Source organism: Mirounga angustirostris, unplaced genomic scaffold (assembly GCF_029215605.1).
Source record: "Mirounga angustirostris isolate CCGP_5_RB_7025 unplaced genomic scaffold, mMirAng1.0.hap1 SCAF_8, whole genome shotgun sequence".
In the NCBI taxonomy this organism is placed as follows: Eukaryota; Metazoa; Chordata; class Mammalia; order Carnivora; family Phocidae; genus Mirounga; species Mirounga angustirostris.
Window position 1 is genome coordinate 100,349,375 of NW_026991716.1, and position 19,285 is coordinate 100,368,659.

Here is a 19,285-nt window from a genome sequence, read left to right on the forward strand (position 1 = left end):
AATGCTGGATCCAAATCAGTATTCAGAAATCAATAGCTTGGGCGCCTGGGTGGCTCAGATGGTTAAGCGTCTGCCTTCAGCTCAGGTCATGATCCCAGGGTGCTGGGATCGAGTCCTGCATCAGGCTCCCTGCTCAGCAGGGAGCTTGCTTCTCCCTCTTCCGCTTCCCCTGTTTATGCTCTCTCTCTCTCTGTCAAATAAATAAATAAATAAAATCTTAAAAAAAAAATCAATAGCTTGGGGCACGTGGGTGGCTCAGTCAGTTAAGTGGCTGACTCTTGATTTCGGCTCAGGTCATGATCTCAGGGTCATGAGTTCGAGCCCCGTGTCAGGCCCCGCACTGGGTGTAGAAATGCTTAACATTCTCTGTCTCCCTCTCCCTCTGCCCCTCCCCGCTTGCATTCTCTCTCTCTCTCTCTTAAAAGAATCAGAGGCGCCTGGGTGGCTCAGTCGTTAAGCGTCTGCCTTTGGCTCAGGTCATGATCCCTGGGTCCTGGGATCGTGTCCTGCATCGGGCTCCTTGCTACGCACGGAGCCTGCTTCTCCCTCTGCCTGCCGCTCCCCCTGCTTGTGCTTATTCTCTGTCTCTCTCTCCCTCTCTCTCTCTGACAAATAAATAAATAAAATCTTTTAAAAATAGAAAAAAAATGACTTTGTATCATTATTAAATATTTTTGTTCAAGATACCTGGAATACTGTTAACCAGTGGGTAAAAGACAGGGAAAAGGGTCTTACAACACCCATCTAGATGGAACCTTATGAAATTGCCCTTTTTCGTATGTCTAAAATAGTTGAACATCAGGACTTTCTTATGGTTGAACCTAATAAAAACCAACAGTGAATTTATATCTGTTGAAGTAAGAAACTGGAAAAGGTATCCAGCAGTTGACTGACAGGGAAAGCTTACACAGGAGGAGATACCTATCCTCACTAGTAATCCATGAAGCACAAATTAAAACAATGGTGATATTGATACCACCTGCAAGCAATCAGACTGATAAAAGTCTGGATTTTTAAATTGATTTACTAATAAAATAGTCTGAGATACATTTCTATGAGTTAGATTAGAAAAACAGAAACTGGGATGAATATTGTTCACTAAAGCTTCACTCCATTAGACAACTCTGTACTATAATGAAATAAACTTTAATCTTTATTTTAGTAAACAGTTATTTGGCATTTCAGTCAGAAACAAACACTGTTTCATTAAGAATTACGCCTCCGGTGCACCTGGCTGACTCACTCAGAAGAGCATGACACTCTGGTCTCGGGGTCGCGAGTTCGAGCCCCACATTGGGTGTAGAGATTACTTGAATAAATAAAACTTAAAAAAAAAAAAGAATTATGCCTGGAACATAACCACTACCCTTTAGAAATTCCCAGAATGAAGAGTATATCTGGGGCAGGGAATGTGGTTAGGCCTACTAGAGATACTTCTCTCTCAGTACTCCAGTGGGTAGCTAAAAAATAAAGCATATTTTTTAAAAGAACCAGTAGTTTGAATTTGTATCAGTTTGTTGGCTTTATGTTCCAGATACATTGAAAGCGATAAATAATAATTGTGTCCTCATTCCCTTCTAAAAAAATCTTCCAAAAAAAAAAACAAATAAGAAAATTAGACCAAGTTGTTTTTTTACTACCCATTAGACAAAATAATAATAATAAAATTAGGGAGTTAAGTGTGGGGGAAAAAATTTACCCTTCTAGATTGCTGTGTTTGGGGTAGTTTTTAAATTAAAACCAATTGACCATTTTTTTTTTAAAAGCCAGTTCCCACTTAAGATGAAGGATAGTTCATAAGGAAATGTTATTCCTTTTCAAAAAATGTAGTCCACTCAAAGCCTGTTCACCATGTAATGGAAATGTTACTTGACTTTGATGATTTGACTATTTTGGCGACTGCTGCAGCTATGTAATTTTTCAGTTTTATCTATAGTAATAGTAAATATTTGAATACCACTGCTTTGAAGACATTTTCTCTTTTATTCTCATAAAAGGTATAATGAGTTTGGAGTTAGATTCCTTCAAATTACTTTCTATGAGACATTTTTTTTGTTAGGTTTTTTTCTCAGCGCTCTTTTGTAGTTAGTTTTGTCAATAAAAATAAGTTACAAGTTAGGTAGAGGAAACTGGTTATATTCAGGGCTTTTTGTCGTTCTTGAAAACGTCTTACTTTTCCATGGTGGTCAGTGACCCTAACATGATTATTCATACACGTACTTTTTTTTTTCCTTTTTCAAGACTGTAAATGGATCATTTCTAATTTATATAAGTATGGAGAGAAAGAGAGATCCAATATAACTTAGTTTCCATATGTATAATACTCTCTCTTATATAGATTCATCCTTAATTAAATCTACTTACACTGTAATTGAGAAATAAGATTTGGTAGCTCTGTGTATGTGTGTACATATACATACAAATTTTTCAGAGCAATACTCAAAATTTTTATCACAAGTGTCAAACATAAGAGCTTATTGGATTAGCAGAGATATCTTAATAAGACCATTCATTATTAAAAAGTCAGTCTAACACCAGTCTCTTGTTCAGCATATACATATACTGTTTTTAATTTATGCAAGCCTCTTTGCTAAGAATATCAGAGACTTCTGCTTCAGTCACACACAGTTCCTTCTTTTTTTTTTTTTTTTTAGATTTTATTTGTCAGAGAGAGAGAGTACAAGCAGGGGGAGCGGCAGGCAGAGGGAGAAGCAGGCTCCCTGCTGAGCAAGGAGTCCGATGCGGGACTCGATCCCAGGACCCTCTGCCTGCCGCTCCCCCTGCTTGTGTTCTCTCTCTCTGACAAATAAATAAATAAAATCTTTAAAAAAAATTTAAAAGATGACAGATTTTATAACCCAGATTATATGGATATGATGGGAGTTTTTACAATTCTTACTTTTATTCCATATCCATAAAATACTGAGAAGTATTTTTTAATGAATCTTTTAGTCTACAATTTTTATATCCGTGCTCTGACTTAGACATTAAGTCTTGAAGTTACAATAATATATAAGAAAGTTCCTAATCTTCTATAGTTCATTGTCTGCCAGAAGTGAAAAGTAATTAAATAGTACGATAATTTAAAGTTAGCATGAGTAGTAGTATATTAGGAATAAACTCAGGGTGGGAAAATGGAGAAGACCTCATCGATTACCTGAGAGTGGGACAGTTAAGGAAAATGTCCTAGATGGCATCCAGGCCAGATCCCAAAGGATGAGAAAGGGTTCCCAAACAAAACCAGGGGAGGATACTCTTCTTCTTCTTTTTTTTTTAGGGAGAGAGCATTGGGCGGGATGGGAGGGGGGTGGTTGGCAGAGGGAGGAGAGAGAGAATCTTAAGCAGGCTCTATGCTCATCAGCACAGAGCCCAATGCAGAGCTCGATCTCACCACCCTGACTGACATCATGACCTGAGCAGAAATCAAGAGTCAGATGCTTAACCAGCTGAGCCACCTAGGTACTCCCAGAGGAGGAAAGAACTTCTAAGCTTTGTTTTCCTTTTTATATAGTATCTGGTTTGGTTAAAGGTAAACTACTGAAATTCCTAGAGTTTTTCTATTTGATTTACTTAATGGGGGAAAAACTTACAACATTGAAAATTAATCATAGGTTTCATTGTTCTCTTGTTTCAGGGATCAAAGGCAAAGCCTCTAAATACATTATCTAAAAAGTGGGGCTCTTTTTTTATTGATTCAGTTTCGGGACTGGAAAATACAGAAGACTCATTGGTTTATACATGGTCTTGTAAGAGAATCAGTACTTACAGCACTATTGCAATTCCAAGTATTGAGGCAATAGCAGGTAAGCAGAAAAATACTTATAAAACTTTAGCTGTTACTAAACAGTAATGACTGTAAGTACTAGAATTCTTGCCTTTGAAAGAAGAAAATCTTCCCATGGCATTTATTTTTCTTGGGATACACCTAGGTTATGGCAACCTAGGTAATTAGGACCTGCCTGTCTCCTGGAGCCAACTACAAAAACTGGATTTTTTTTTTTTTTTTAAGTCTGCTTGGAGTCATAGGATAAAAGGAAAAATTACCAGGACAGGGTCCTGAAGAAGCCACGTAAGGTGTACCTGACTTTTGGAGCTGCTTTTCCCTTAGTGTTTGGTGTTTGCTAATTCTAAAGAGGGCACCAGGGGAAGTAAATGGACCTTTCATTAGCTTCCTGAGCCTACAGGCATAGGAAGTGGAAGGTAAGGTCTGCCAGAGGAGGGGTGGACCTGATGGACTCTCTTAATCTGTGTTGAGACCCTGAATTTACCTTAAAGATAACTAAAGCTCAGTGTTAGATCAGCTGAATCCCTAAAACTGGATTGAGAATATTCTCTAGAGGAAGGTAACATCAGTCTAGGACTCATATTATTTCTAAAAACAATATAAGGTTCAGCACATAATGAAAAATAGCTAGGCCCACATGGGTATGAGACTATACACTAACAGAAATAACAAAATTAAAAAAAAAAGAAAGAACGAAATTTACTATGGCCAAGTACAGAAAAGAAAGGACTGAGAAATTTAGTAGAGACATAAAAACAATAAAGAGAATAGATGTTGGAAATATTAGAAAATCAAAATTAAAAATTAATGGATGTTTAAAGCAGATTAGACACAGCTAAAAAGTTAATTAGCGTTCATAGCAGCAATGTCCGCAATAGCCAAACTGTGGAAAGAGCCGAGATGCCCTTCAACAGATGAATGGATAAAGATGTGGTCCATATATACAATGGAATATTACTCAGCCATCAGAAAAGATGAATACCCAACTTTTACATCAACATGGATGGGACTGGAGGAGATTATGCTAAATGAAATAAGTCAATCAGAGAAAGTCAATTATCATATGGTTTCACTTATTTATGGAACATAAGGAATAGCATGGAGGACATTAGGAGAAGGAAGGGAAAAATGGCTGGGGGGAATTGGAGGGAGAGATGAACCATGAGAGACTATGGACCTGAGAAACAAACAGGGTTTTAGGGGGGAGGGGGGATTGGTTAGCCCGGTGATGGGTATTAAGGAGGGCACATACTGCATGGAGCGCTGGGTGTTATACGAAAACAATGGATCGTGGATCACTACATCAAAAACTAATGATGTATTGTATGGTGACTAACATAACATAATAAAATTAAAAACTACAAAAAAAAAAAAAGTTAATTAGTGCACTGGAAGACAGGCCAAAGAAAATATCCAGAATGAAGCATGAAGAAAAAAAAAAGAAAAAAGCAAGATACAGAAAAAAGGAAGATAAAGAAGAGGGACTAAGCAACATAGGAGATACACTGAGAAGGAATAAGATTTCTATAATTGGAAACCCCAGGAGATGAGAGAATAAGCCAGAAGCAATAGCTACAACTTTCCAAAAATGATGAAAAGAAATAAGCCAAAGGCGTAAGAAGTCCAAATAACTGAAACAAAATAAATAAAAACAAATCCAAAGTTAACTGCTAAAAACCAAAGATAATTAAGAAATATTAAAAGCAGCCAGAGAATTAAAAACATTGATTTCAAAGGAGTAAGAGTTAGACTGACATCTGACTTCTCCCAAAAACAAAAAAGCCAACACAGTAGAACAGTATCTTTAAATTGCTGAAAGACAATGGCTATCAATCTTGATGGTAGTCAACATCCAGTAAAGATATCATTAAAGAATAAAAGTATTTTATTTTTTTTAAAGATTTTTATTTATTGAATGATTGATTTGACAGAGAGAGACAGCGAGAGAGGGAACACAAGCAGGGGAAGTAGGAGAGGGAGAAGCAAGCTTCCCACTGAGCAGGGAGCCCGATGCGGGACTCGATCCGAGGACCCTGGGACTATGACCTGAGCCGAAAGCAGATGCTTAACCGACCGAGCCACCCAGGTACCCCAACAAAAGTATTTTTAGACAGTCAAAAATGGAGGAAATTTATCTCTAGAAGACCTACACTAAAGAAAATACTAGTGTACTGTTCTTCAGGCAAAAGAAAGAATGATCCCTGTTGGAAGACTGAAAATGCGAGAAAGAATATACAGCAACAAAGGGATAAGCTACATGAATAAATTAAATGAACATTTCTGTTGGAAAAATTTTTTAAAAGTCCTGAGAGTTTTAAATAAAGAATTTTTTTATTTTTATTTATTTATTTATTTATTTTGAGAGAGAGAGAATGTGTGGGTGAGTGGGCGTTGGGGGATGGGGACAGAGGAAGAGAGAGATAATCTTAAGCAGGCTCCAATCCCGCATGGAGCCCAACATGGGCCTGTATCTCACAACCCTGAGATCATGACCTGAGCCAAAATCAAAAGTCGGACACTTAACCAACTGAGCTACCCAGTTGCCCCTAAAGAAAGAATTTTAAAACATGAAAGACTCCACCAAAAAACTGCTAGAACTGATACAGAAATTCAACAGAGTCACAGTATATAAAATCAATACAGAGAAATCAGTTACATTTCTATACACTAACAGTGAAGCAAAAGAAAGAGAAATCAAGGAATGGATCCCATGTACAATTGGACCAAAAACCATAAGATACCTAGGAATAAATGTAACCAAAGAGGTAAAGGACCTGTACTTGAAAACTATAGAACACTTAAGAAAGAAATTGTGGAAGACACAAAGAAATGGAAAAACATTCCATGCTCATGGATTGGAAGAACAAATACTGTTAAAATGTCTATGCTACTCAAATCAATCTATACATTCAATTCAATCCCTATCAAAATGCCATCAGCATTTTTCACAGAGCTAGAATAAACAATCCTAAAATTTGTATGGAACCAGAAAAGTCCCTGAATAGCCAAAGTAATGTTGAAAAAAAACAAAGCTGGAGGCATCACAGTTCCACACTTCAACCTGTATTACAAAGCTGTAATCATCAAGACAGTGTGGTGCGGGCACAAAAACAGACACATAGATCAATGGAACAAAATAGGAACCCAGAAATGGACCCTCAACTCTATGATCAACTAATCTTTGACAAAGCAGGAAAGAATATCCAATGGAAAAAAGACAGTCTCTTCAACAAATGGTGTTGGGAAAATTGAACAGCCACATGCAGAAGAATGAAACTCAACTACTTTCTTACACCGTACACAAAAATAAACCCAAAATGGATGAAAGACCTAAATGTGAGACAGGAACCCATCAAAATCCGAGTAGAGAACACAGGCAGCAACCTCTTTGACCTCAACCACAGCAACTTCTTGCTAGACACGTCTCCAAAGGCAAGGGAAACAAAAGCAAAAATGAACTACTGGAACTTCATCAAGATAAAAAGCTTTTGCACACCAACAGAAACAGTCTACAAAACTAAAAGGCAACCTACAGAATGGGAGAAGATATTCGCAAATGTCTTATCAGATAAAGTATCCAAAATCTATAAAGAACTTATCAAACTCAACACCCAAAAAAACAAAAAATCTGGTCAAGAAATGGGCAGAAGACACGAACAGACATTTCTCCAAAGAAGACATACAAATGGCCAAAAGACACATGAAAAAATATTCATCATCACTTGGCATCAGGGAAATACAAATCAAACCACCATGAGATACGACCTCACACTGGTCAGAATGGCTAAAATGAACAACTCAGGAAACATAGATGTTGGCGGGGATGCAGAGAAAGAGGGACCCTCTTACACTGTTGGTGGGCATGCACACTGGTGTGGCCACTCTGGAAAACAGTATGGAGGCTCCTCAAAAAGTTAAAAATAGAGCTACCCTATGACCCAGCATTGCACTCCTAGGTATCTATCCAAAGGATACAAAAATAGTGATTCGAAGGGGCATATGCACCCCAATGTTTATAGCAGTACTATCAACAATAGCCAAAATATGGAAAGAGCCTAGATGTCCATCAACAGATGAATGGATAAAGATGTGGTGTGTGTGTGTGTGTATATATATATATATACACACACATATATACACACACACACACACACAATGGAACACTACTCAGCCATCAAAAAGAATGAAATCTTGTCATTTGCAAAGACATGGATGGAACTAGAGGGTATTATGCTAAGCAAAATAAGTCAAAGACAAATACCACATGACTTCACTCATATGTGGAATTTAAGAAAACAAAATAGATGAACATAGGGGAAAGGAAGGAAAAATAAGATGAAAACAAAGAGGGAGGCAAACCATGAGAAACTCTTAACTATAGGAAACAAACTGAGGGTTGCTAGAGGGGAAGTGGGGATGGGGATGGGGTAACTGAGTGATGGGCATTATGGAGGGCACTTGAAATAATGAGCACTGGGTATTAGATGCAACTGGTGAATCACTAAATTCTACCTCCAAAACTAATAATACAGTATATGTTAATTAAATTTAAATTAAAATATATTTTTTTTAAATGATGCCAATGGCAGTGGGACAGTTGGAATTAAAATGCCCTAGCATCCTTGTATTATATCAAACTTATATGGTAAGGAATAAGAGTATGTTAGGTATTATGCATGTTGTAATCGCTAGGATAACTACCAAAGAAACTGTAATGAGATACATACTAGGATAAAATCTAAAAGAAAACAAAAATGGAAAGAAAAGAGTATGAAAAATAAACAAGGTATGGAGAATATTCAGGAAGATGACAGATTTAAAGCTGAGTAATTATATTAAGTATAGATGACAAAAATCTCTGATTAAAGTCCTGAATGAAATAATGAAACCCAACTATGGGCTGTTCAGAAAAGACATCTCTGAAATATAAGGACACAGAAAGTTTGAATATCAAAAGATGGCAAGAGCTAATACCATGTTAATGGTAACTAAGAGAAAGAGTTAGCTACAATAATGTGAAACAAAATAGACATTAAGGAAAAAAATCCATTATTAACATGAAAGAGAATTACTTCATAATAGTAAATTCGGTTCTCAGAAATATGTATCTGAAAGTCTGAGGTATTCACAGGGCCCCTGATTAAGGTCAGAACTTAAATCCCTCCATTTTCTTTTTTTTTTTTTTTTAAGATTTTATTTATTTATTCATGAGAGACAGAGAGAGAGAGGCAGAGGGAGAAGCAGGCTCCCAAGGAGCAGGAAGCCCGATGCGGGACTCGATCCCAGGACCCTGGGATCATGACCTAAGCCGACGGCAGACGCTTAACCATCTGAGCCACCCAGGTGCCCAAATCCCTCCATTTTCTTAAAACTAGGAAACTGCTGAAAAATCCACTCTGCTTTGCAGAGGTATATGTTTTTGCTCATTAGTTGCCTGAAGTTCCCCTCAGAATTTGGCAACACGCTTGAGAAGGAAACCAGCTGAGTCCGGTTCTCCACCCATTCCTTTACCGCAGATTCTTAGCCCCTCAATTTTTGACTGCACCCCTTCAAGACTGCCAAAAGCTCTGCTAGTTTTGCTGCTTCTAACTGCCCCTGCCTCCAGGAAGAATTCAGGTGCCTGAAGGAAAAAGCTGTGACAGAATGTCAGCTCACTCTCTGCTTGCTAGGCCTTCCCAGGAACTGAGTTCTCAGGTCTTAGGTTGCCTCTCCAGTGACTTCACCCTGATGTTTGTATTTTATTCAGCTTTCCTAGTTGTCCTAGCTCCAGTTTATAAGCAGAAGTCTACTTACGTTTTTGTTTTGTTTTGTTTTTTTAAAGATTGTATTTATTTATTTGACAGAGAAAGACACAGCGAGAGAGGGAACACAAGCAGGGGGAGTGGGAGAGGGAGAAGCAGGCTTCCTGCCGAGCAGGGAGCCCGATGCGGGGCTCGATCCCAGGACCCTGGGATCATGACCTGAGCCGAAGGCAGACACTTAATGACTGAGCCACCCAGGCGCCCCCTAACCTTAGATTCTTCTTTCTTGAATTGGGGATAATAGCAAGCTGCATTTCCTCTCTCACAGGATGGATGTGAGAGAAAGTAATGCAAAATATTTATCTGAATTATTGATAGGGTGATGATGATGATATGATGATAATTACAACCCTAAAATACATATAACCTTCCAAAAAGTCCATTCTCTATGCCAGCGTACAAATCCAATATGTCAGTATATCCTCATTAAAATAATATCTCATTCTCATTAGTTTCAAAAGAATAGTTTAATTTTCATTTCGTTCCATGCCTAAACACATAAGATTAGATAGAAAGATAACCTAAATATATTTCTTCCTTTTACAAACAATTTCCCTGTAAAAGAAATGGAACTTGTAACTTGAAGGAAGGGGCTAGCCCAGAATTAAACTATTATTTTCAGTTTTTCTATTTCATTCTTCCTTTATTTCAAAGTGATTCAAATTTATAGTGAGAGAATAAAGTAATGTGATAAAGCCAATGAATTATTGCAATAGTACGTGGATAAAAACTGGTTCAATGGGATATGGTTATGAAATAGTAAGAAAGTCAAAGTAAAGTGAATCTTCATTATTCTAGGATTTAAATATTTCTCCGAAGAATGAGAAAATAACCCCCTCTCCATCTTCTGGGGGTAATTACCTCTCCTTAAAGAAGCAGTATTAACATTAGTGCATCTCCCATTTTCATTTGCCAAAAGCTTTCTTCCACAGCCCCCTGGAAAAGAACTTGGCTCTGGGCTTTTGTCTTCTACCTTTTCTCAGGAGAAAATATTAAGGACTTAACAGCAGTCAAACAAAGCTAAACATGTACCGATTTTTTGTGGTGAAAGGAGGAGAGAGTTGATGTGTCATGTTCAATTGTTGATTTTGATGTCCAGGATACTTCCTCAGAAAGCAAAGTGTTAGTCTCTAAGTTAGCACTCTGCTATGTTCACATTCTCATAAAGAAGTTCTGTCTCACAGAAAACTTGAAATTGATTATTTCAGTAACATATTCAGTAAAGTTGGATACGACTGTGTAATTTACCTTATTTCTCAAGTAAGAAAAATAGCTGGGAGAAAAATACTGATGGCCATGGCTTCAGACATGTTGAGGATAGAATCTTTATATACATGTTATCCTGCTAATAGCTTTTAAAAAAAAAAGATCCAGAGTTTTTCTGTTTCTGTTATATTTTATGTTGAACTTACTGTTCAAGAATATTTGTTCATTTTGGCTCACTTCATTTAATTGCTAGCTAATATGGTTGATATGATGTGTATTTAATACACAGAGTTTAATAGAATATTGTTGTGGTAAATAAGAATTCAGGATTTGTCTTGTCTTTCTCTTTTCTTCCAAAGAGCCCCAGAAATGACTTTCTTGTAACAGATGCCATTCTTTCCCTCTTGTTGAATCCCCAGTCTGGAGATCCTTGTTTTAATAGAAGAGTCATCTGATCTCACCTGGTTATAAAATGCCCAGATTTCTTAACAGATCTTTTCTGCTACCTGGAAGAGAAAATGTTTGCTTTAAGTGAGATAGAAGGTGAAAAACAAATACTCCCCCTTTGCCTCTTAAAACCTTTTTGTAGTCATGAAATGTTTCATTCTTAATGAATATCTTGTTAGGTTTGGTTATCTCATTGACATTTAAATACAAAGACTCGTCTTTATAGATTGTATAAGTTTGCATTTGCTAGCTATATATACATTATAATGATGATTGGTTTATAAGGATCATGATAATGTAACCATTTTTAACCTTTTAGTAATAGCTACGCAGAAACCTAAACATTTACTTCAGCAAATGTATAGGAAAGACAGAGGAAAAGATAACTGGTTGAACTCTTAGCCTATATCATTTTGGTGGCTTATCAGAAATCCAAGACCTCAGATATATGATTTTAGAAACTCAGTGTTAGCAATTTACTTTCCAATGCCTTTTTAATGTGTGGCTCAAAATATACCACAGCTAACTGAGCAGTCAAGACCAATGAAATTCACTAATATTGAACGTTTTTCTGTTTACAACATCTTAAGTTTCTCAGGCATCAGACAGGCAGTGTTCCTGCTTCCCTATTTCTAGCACTAATGTTTTCCTCATAAGGATTAACTACTTGGACTTGATGATTCTCACTGGCATTTAATATAAAGTATAATTTTTATGCTAGTGTCATTTTCAAAGTACTCAGTACTTCTAAATGATGTTTTACTTGTGAGATTTTGAAATAAGGATTATTGCCCAGCATCTGCATGTGGAATGAGTATCATACCATGGCATATATCATAACGTTTCACTTGTAATATTTCTGGTAATGTTTCCTTGGAAGAAATTTGGGAAGAAGATATCTGAAGGCTGGCTTTTGAGAAATTTAAAGATGTCACAATGTCTCCCCATCAATAAAGTATGCATTTTATGTTCTCTCTCTCAATTTCCCTTGTGGCTGTGCATGCACGTGTGTGAGAGTGTGTGTGTGTGTGTGTTTGTGTGAGAGAGAGAGAGAGAGAGAGATGATTATCATATGGAGAAAGCTGCCACATTGTGTATATTAAAATCCTTATTTATCTAAGCATTCAAAAATTATTCTTAGTAACTCTATTACTGGGGCCAAAAGATTATTAGTTCTCATTTACCAGTTACATGATGCTCTGAGTAGAGCCTGAGAGACTTTTAAATTAAAAAAAATAATTAGATGAGCATGCCTATTTTATGTGTTAACTTTTGTACAGAGAATGTTAAAATTTAACTCACTAGTTAGATCTCTGAAGATGATTTATAAAACTTCTAAATGTATCTTGACTTAAATTATTGTAAATTTTATGGAGAAAAACATCTATACTCTTCATGTTAGGTGCAACCTATCCAGGTGACAAAAGAAATTAAAATCACGAAATTCTAAAAAATAAGTTTTATTATCAGTGACTCAAATTTTGATTTGTTTATGTTTATGAATGGCCTTTTGAGATCTGGAAAATAATAAAATTGTTCTTTTTCCCAGAATTACCCCTGGACTACAAATTTTCAAGGTTTTCTTCAAGCAATTCAAAAACAGCTGGCTACTATCCAAACCCTCCATTGATCTTATCAAATAATGAGACACTGGCAACCAAATAAACTGTCTTTACTGAAAAATGAAGTGAAGAACTATATATGCAGCAAGTCTACTGTAAAAATGTTACCTTTCAAAAAATACTATAAAATGCTTTATAGGAACAAATTCTTAATGATAACTGACCAAGAAATTGATGTTTTTTCCATAGGTCTCCTTTCTGTATAGACCATCTTTATGCCCAACAACTCTCATTACATTAAAATCTCAGTATCTTAGAACTGAAAAGAACCTTAATATTTTCTATACCAATAGTTCTGAGATTAGGATTCATCTGGGGATTAGGAATCACCTGTGTAATATCTACATGTATTCATACACACACACACACAATTTACACATATGCCTAGACCAGTGGTTCTTAAAGTGTAGTCCCCAAACCACTTGCACAGCATCACCTGAGAATCTGATAGAAATACAAATTTGCAGGCCCCATGCAAGGCCTGCAGAATCAGAAATGTCGGGGATGCAACCCAGCACCCTGTGTTTTAATATTAGTGGATTCATATACTAAAGTTCAAGAATCACTAGCTAGACCATAACCTCCAGAGATTGGTTTAATTGGTCTGGAAATATAGATGAGCACTGACATCTTTTACCTGCCCCAGGAAAAGTGCAGCCAGAATTGAGAATAATTGATCTCTATCTGTTCCTTCCACTTAAAACCAAAAATACTGAGTCTAGTGAGAATAGGCTATCCAAGCTATCAGGTTTTATGCTATTCTTAAGTTTTCCAAAACAAGGAGCTAAAGAGGATTTCTTGTGAGACCACACAGCCAGTATGGGACAGAAATGAAATGAGAAGCCAGCTATTTCAACCTCTAATGTTACTCATAAGGGTTTTTCCCCCCCAATAATGTTAAAGGCTATATAATTAATTTTCATTCACTTTAAGGTATATATTCTCAATGGGACAAAAATTGGTTCTTGGGGTGAAAAAAATACTAGATAATGCAATGAATTGTGCCCCTCCAAAGCTCAACCCTACCCAGTAAATCTTACTCTTTAGCATTAATTTCTCTCATTAGGGAAAAACAGAATTTAAAGTTAAATTTATTAATTAAATTTAATTTGGTTGAATTTAATTTTTCTCCGGGGTGGGTAGTAATGAAAAAAAGATTGGGAAAAATGCTTTAAGAGGTTTCATAGTTATATTACAATCCAGGATTATTGTGTTCCATGTGCTTCGTATAGTCCTCGAATAGTAGCTACGTGTGGCAAGATGTCTGGAGCCAGATGTTTACAATAAATTCCTGGCTACTCTTTATGTTATAATTTCGCTCTGTCCATCATGGACAGTGTCAGAAAACACAATGGTCACTATCATTATTTTACCTGGATTGTAGCAGAGAACTTAACATATTGATGCATGCAGTGAAAAGATAAATATTTCATTAAATTTTTAAATGCTCAAATAATCCCAAAGGTATTGTGGGAATGAGTATCTCAGGGTGGGTAAACAGTTACTGAAATTTTTTCCTCAGTGTCAGTAGCTCTGTTTGATATCTACTAATAAGTATATGGTAATGTATTTAAAACTGATTTCCAAAATCTTATTGGAATATACTAACGAACACACAGTCAGCTTAGGGCTAAGTGGAAGATGCTGTCTGACGTATACAAATAGATATTTAATTTCTTTAAAAATAAAGCTGTTTTCCCTTATGTGGATTTATTTTGTCAATGGGAAAGAGGAATGTATCTTTTTTTCTTTTTTAAAGATTTTATTTATTTATTTGAAAGAGAGAGACACAGCGAGAGAGGGAACACAAGCGGGGGAGTGGGAGAGGGAGAAACAGGCTTCCCGCTGAGCAGGGAGCCCTATGCAGGGCTCGATCCCAGGACTCTGGGATCATGACCTGAGCTGAAGGCAGACGCTTAACGCCTGAGCCACCCAGGTGCCCCAAGAATGTATCTTTAAATGCTTATAAACTATTATTATTAATATGAAAAATGAGAACCCCAAAATATGTTAATTGCACTTTTTTGGTCACTAAGGATTGAAAGAAAATGGAACTCAAATCAGAAGTTCCCATCCTACTTTTACCCGTACTTACCTAAGGGATCTGAACAAGTTACCATATATATCTAATCTGACCTCAGTTTTTTCCATCTTGTCAAAAGACAAGGTTAGAGTTTTATTTCCAAGTTTCCTAATACCCTTCTAGCAGAGTCAGTTCTTCTAATGAATGTTGTTTTTCTGTTGGATAATTAGACTTTTAAGTTTTTTTATTTCATTTTTTCTAAAAAGTGCCAGTGTTTCTAATTGGATCTGAAAAGTAAAAATAATTTAAAAATGGCACTATAAAAGTTAAAAAGATATTAGAGAAGAAAAGCTATATATTCTTTAATAAAGTTAAATGAAGCAAGAAAGCAGGAAAATTGTGTAAATGGACGGAGGACTTAAGTTTAATATTAGCATAAGGCAAACATTCATCATCTGAAAGATCACTACAAATAAATGCAAGAGATTTTAGATTTTCTTTGCTGGCCACTGTTGGTCTCATCAGCAGAGGTAAGATCTGAATGTCACAGTGGTAACAGTTTGTCAGAATTTCGTTTTTGGAATATTGAGGTAGAGAAACCTCAGTTAAACCATGAATTGCAATCTAAAATCAACTAAAGTTTACTCTTGAAATTCATGGGTCTGAACTGCACGGGTCCGCTTATATGCAAATATTTCTCGATACAGTACTGTAAATGTATTTTCCTTATGATTTTAACATTTTCTTTTTTCTAGCTTACTCTATTATAAAAATATAGCATATAATACATATACAAAGTATGTGTTAATGTTATCGGTAAGGGCTCCAGTTAACAGTAGGGTATTAGTAGTCAAGTTTGGCAGGGGAGTCAAACATTACACATGGATTTTTGACTATGTATGGGGGATGGGGCCCTAATCCTCACATTGTTCAAGGGTCAACTATACTTCTGAGTTTTTTAAACTTGAAATCAGGTATTATTTCCCCACCAATTTTCATATCCAACAACTTTAAATACATGTATTTAAAGCAAAAAAAAATATATATATATATATATATACACACACATATATGTATATATACACACTCATACATATATACACACACATTTATTGAACTGGTTTGAATGAAAAATCTATATGATTATTGTATATAACAAACCAGCATAAAATAGAATGTCACACTCTCTTTGGATATAATAACCTTGACTATATTAGAATCACATGGATAGCTTTTTCTTAAATGTGATGTTACAGTAACATTCCCTTACCTCTTCTCAGAGTTACCGTAAGACCCACTGCGCTGCCCATGAAAATCCTTGGGCATGGTCCAGTCCACATAGGGTGAATTCAAAAAGGTATCTCTTGTTGGTCTCTAGAAATAATGGCAAAAAAATAACGGCTATAAGTGCTAACTCTTCACCAGGCTACTTCATGTTCCTTATTTATCCCCTACAGCATCCCTATGAGGTGTGTATAATTATTAAAATTTTACAGATAAGGACATTGAAATTTATAGAGGTTAAATAACATCCTTGCTCAAAATTGTACTGTTACTAAGGAACAGAGTCTATACATGAGCCCAAGTTTCACCCCAAAATTCATGCCCTTAGTTGACTGACACATAAAAGTCTTCGAACATTGGAAAAGATCGGGGCAAATTCTCAGTCTAAAACCACACTTCAATTTAACAGTCACATCATGCTAGGACATGTGAGGGATTAGAAATACACAGGCTCTGTCCTAAAGTAACAATTTAGTAAAAAATATTAAAGCAAAGATCTATAACATAGAACTTACCTGGAAGAGTAAAATAGAGAACCAAGAACCATGGGAGTCCTAAAACATATAATGAAGTCTACTCTTCTTGGAAGCCACATAAACTAAAGTTATTAGTAAGCAGGTCTACTCTTTCTTCATATTCAGGTTCAAACATTCACCTTGCACACTTAGCAAATTTCCCCTTTGATGCTGAGGAAACCAAAATGGAAAAGGAATAATGAAAACCGATCCAAGTAAACTTAATGGGAGATGGGATATCTGGGCCTATTGAGAGAATTTGGGTCATTAATTAGAATGACAACTACAATATCACATAGACTGCTTGGCAGTCAGGTTCTTATACCATGCACCTGTTCTCAGAGTCTTAAAAAAAAAGACTATTTTACTTTATCGGTGCTTTGGCCTTGGCACTTTCTTGGTAAAGATTAAAGCTTATTAAAGTTTAATAAAGAGAAGAATGGGGCACCAGGCTGGCTCACAGTCGGTAGAGCAGAAGACTCTTTTTTTTTTTTTTTTTTTAAAGATTTTATTTATTTATTTGACAGAGACATAGCGAGAGCAGGAACACAAGCAGGGGGAGTGGGAGAGGGAGAAGCAGGCTTCCCGCAGAGCAGGGAGCCCGATGTGGGGCTCGATCCCAGGACCCTGGGATCATGACCTGAGCCGAAGGCAGACGCTTAATGACTGAGCCACCCAGGCGCCCGAGCAGAAGACTCTTGATCTTGGGTGTGAGTTTAGCCTCACATTGGGGGGGTAGATTGTACTTAAAAAAAAAGGGGGCGCCTGGGTGGCTCAGTTGGTTAAGCAACTGCCTTTGGCTCAGGTCATGATCCTGGAGTCCCAGGATCGAGTCCCGCATCGGACTCCCTGCTCAGCAGGGAGTCTGCTTCTCCCTCTGATCCTCCCCCCTCTCATGCTCTCTCTCTGTCTCATTCTCTCTCAAATAAATAAATAAAATCTTTAAAAAAAAAAATTTAAAAATTAAAATAAATTATTAAGTGCCTATTAAAAGCAATCACCATGTTGAATCAATTAAAAAATATTCAAATTCTCTAAATTTAATACAAATGTCAACACTTCTTTATAGTTCCTAGCAACTAAATTTCATAAATATAATATTTAAAGTCCTTTTGGTACATTTACTCCCTTTGATGAAGGCAACAAACTGCTAATTTCATTTATTTTTGCAGCAGTTATCAAGATTGGGGCACTTGGGTGGCTCAGTCGTTAAGCATCTGCCTTCGGCTCAGGTCATGATCCCAGGGTCCTGGGATCGAGCCCCGCATCGGGCTCCCTGCTCGGCGGGAGGCCTGCTTCTCCCTCTCCCACTCCCCCTGCTTGTGTTCCCTCTCTCACTGTGTCTCTGTCAAATGGATGAATAAAATCTTTAAAAAAAAAAAAATTGCATTTGTAAGTTTCAGTAGTGTTTTAATCTGTGACTGTATGGAACCCTGTATTAAGTGGTTAAAAAAAAGTATCCCTTTCAAAGACCAATCATGAATGAAGAATAACTTCAACTGAGTCCTGATTATTCACATAAATACGATTTTTGTTTTATGACAAATTTAGTATAGATGTTTATAATAATGGAGGATACCCTAGGCTTGAAATAAAAAAATTCACGTCTCTGTGACTTGCATCTTAGGCACATTTACTTCAACTTTCTGAGCCTGTTTTCTCAACTATTTAAATGGAGATAGTAAGACCTGTGTCAGGACTATGAAAGTAACATGAGAACACAAACGGATGTGCGGGACATACCTCAGATTTCTGGAGATTGTCAAACCAGAGACGCTATCTCTGACGCAAATCAGGTATCCAGGGCTCAAACTGTGACTCTGCGGAGCAGGGGATTCAGTAAGAATACAGGTAATTTTTGTTTGTTTTTATGATAAACACTGATTACAGAAACTGGAGTCAACTAGAGATAAAGGAGAAGCAGTAGCAGCAACAGGAGTGGTGGGGAGAAGGGACCCTGAGTAAGGAAGGTTAGAGAAGCCTTTTGTCAGTCTGGTCTAAGCTGAATACCCAGAAATGGAAAAGAATGCCCAAGGAGATTCTGTTATGTGGGCACCAGGGGAATTACGAAGAATGACCCTACTAACGGCAATATGGCCTGAGCAGACCAAATGATACTTCCTTGGTGAACAGAGGACAAGAGAACCTCGCAACTGATTTGAAGGTCTGCATAAGGAATTATTTGGGTCTAGAATTGAGAAAGAAAAACAAGGCAATGAAAAGAAATGGAACAGGGATATAGGAGTAAACCAACTGACTAGTAAAGTGAAACCTACATAATGTCTAATTGAGTCTAATTTTATTTTTTTTTTTTTTAAAGATTTTTATTTATTTATTTGACAGAGAGAGACACAGCGAGAGAGGGAACACAAGCAGGGGGAGTGGGAGAGGGAGAAGCAGGCTCCCTGCAGAGCAGGGAGCCCGATGCGGGACTCGATCCCAGGACCCTGGGATCATGACCTGAGCTGAAGGCAGTCGCTTAACCAACTGAGCCACCCAGGCGCCCGAGTCTAATTTTATTAAACAGAACAGAAACCATGGTAATCTAACAATCGAGGGGCACCAACCTACTAGAAAAATGAATACTATTGGTTAAAGCTGAA

At 36.9% G+C, this 19,285-nt stretch overlaps 1 protein-coding gene and 1 long non-coding RNA gene across 8 annotated transcripts in view; one reads left to right on the top strand and one right to left on the bottom strand.

Moving 5' to 3' along the window:
• Positions 1–14,567, top strand: part of NT5DC1 (5'-nucleotidase domain containing 1) — a 146,989-nt gene extending 132,422 nt beyond the window's left edge. For 5 of the 7 annotated variants that reach the window (XM_054505516.2, XM_054505515.2, XM_054505518.2 and 2 more), the window contains 2 exons: positions 3,635–3,803; positions 12,788–14,567. In XM_054505516.2, coding sequence (XP_054361491.1) covers positions 3,635–3,803; positions 12,788–12,903 — 285 coding nt within the window. In that variant the 3' untranslated portion in view covers positions 12,904–14,567. Of the gene's footprint in view, positions 1–3,634; positions 3,804–12,118; positions 12,194–12,787 lie in introns of all 7 variants that reach the window. The other 2 variants (XR_010413739.1, XM_054505517.2) reach the window with 2 other exon arrangements.
• On the bottom strand, positions 3,955–17,251 carry LOC135365606 (uncharacterized). The gene is made up of 3 exons (XR_010413740.1): positions 16,683–17,251; positions 16,154–16,257; positions 3,955–11,297 (listed from the first exon to the last, which is right to left on the bottom strand). It is a non-coding gene; the product is annotated as an uncharacterized LOC135365606 (long non-coding RNA).
• Positions 17,252–19,285: the final 2,034 nt, after the last annotated feature.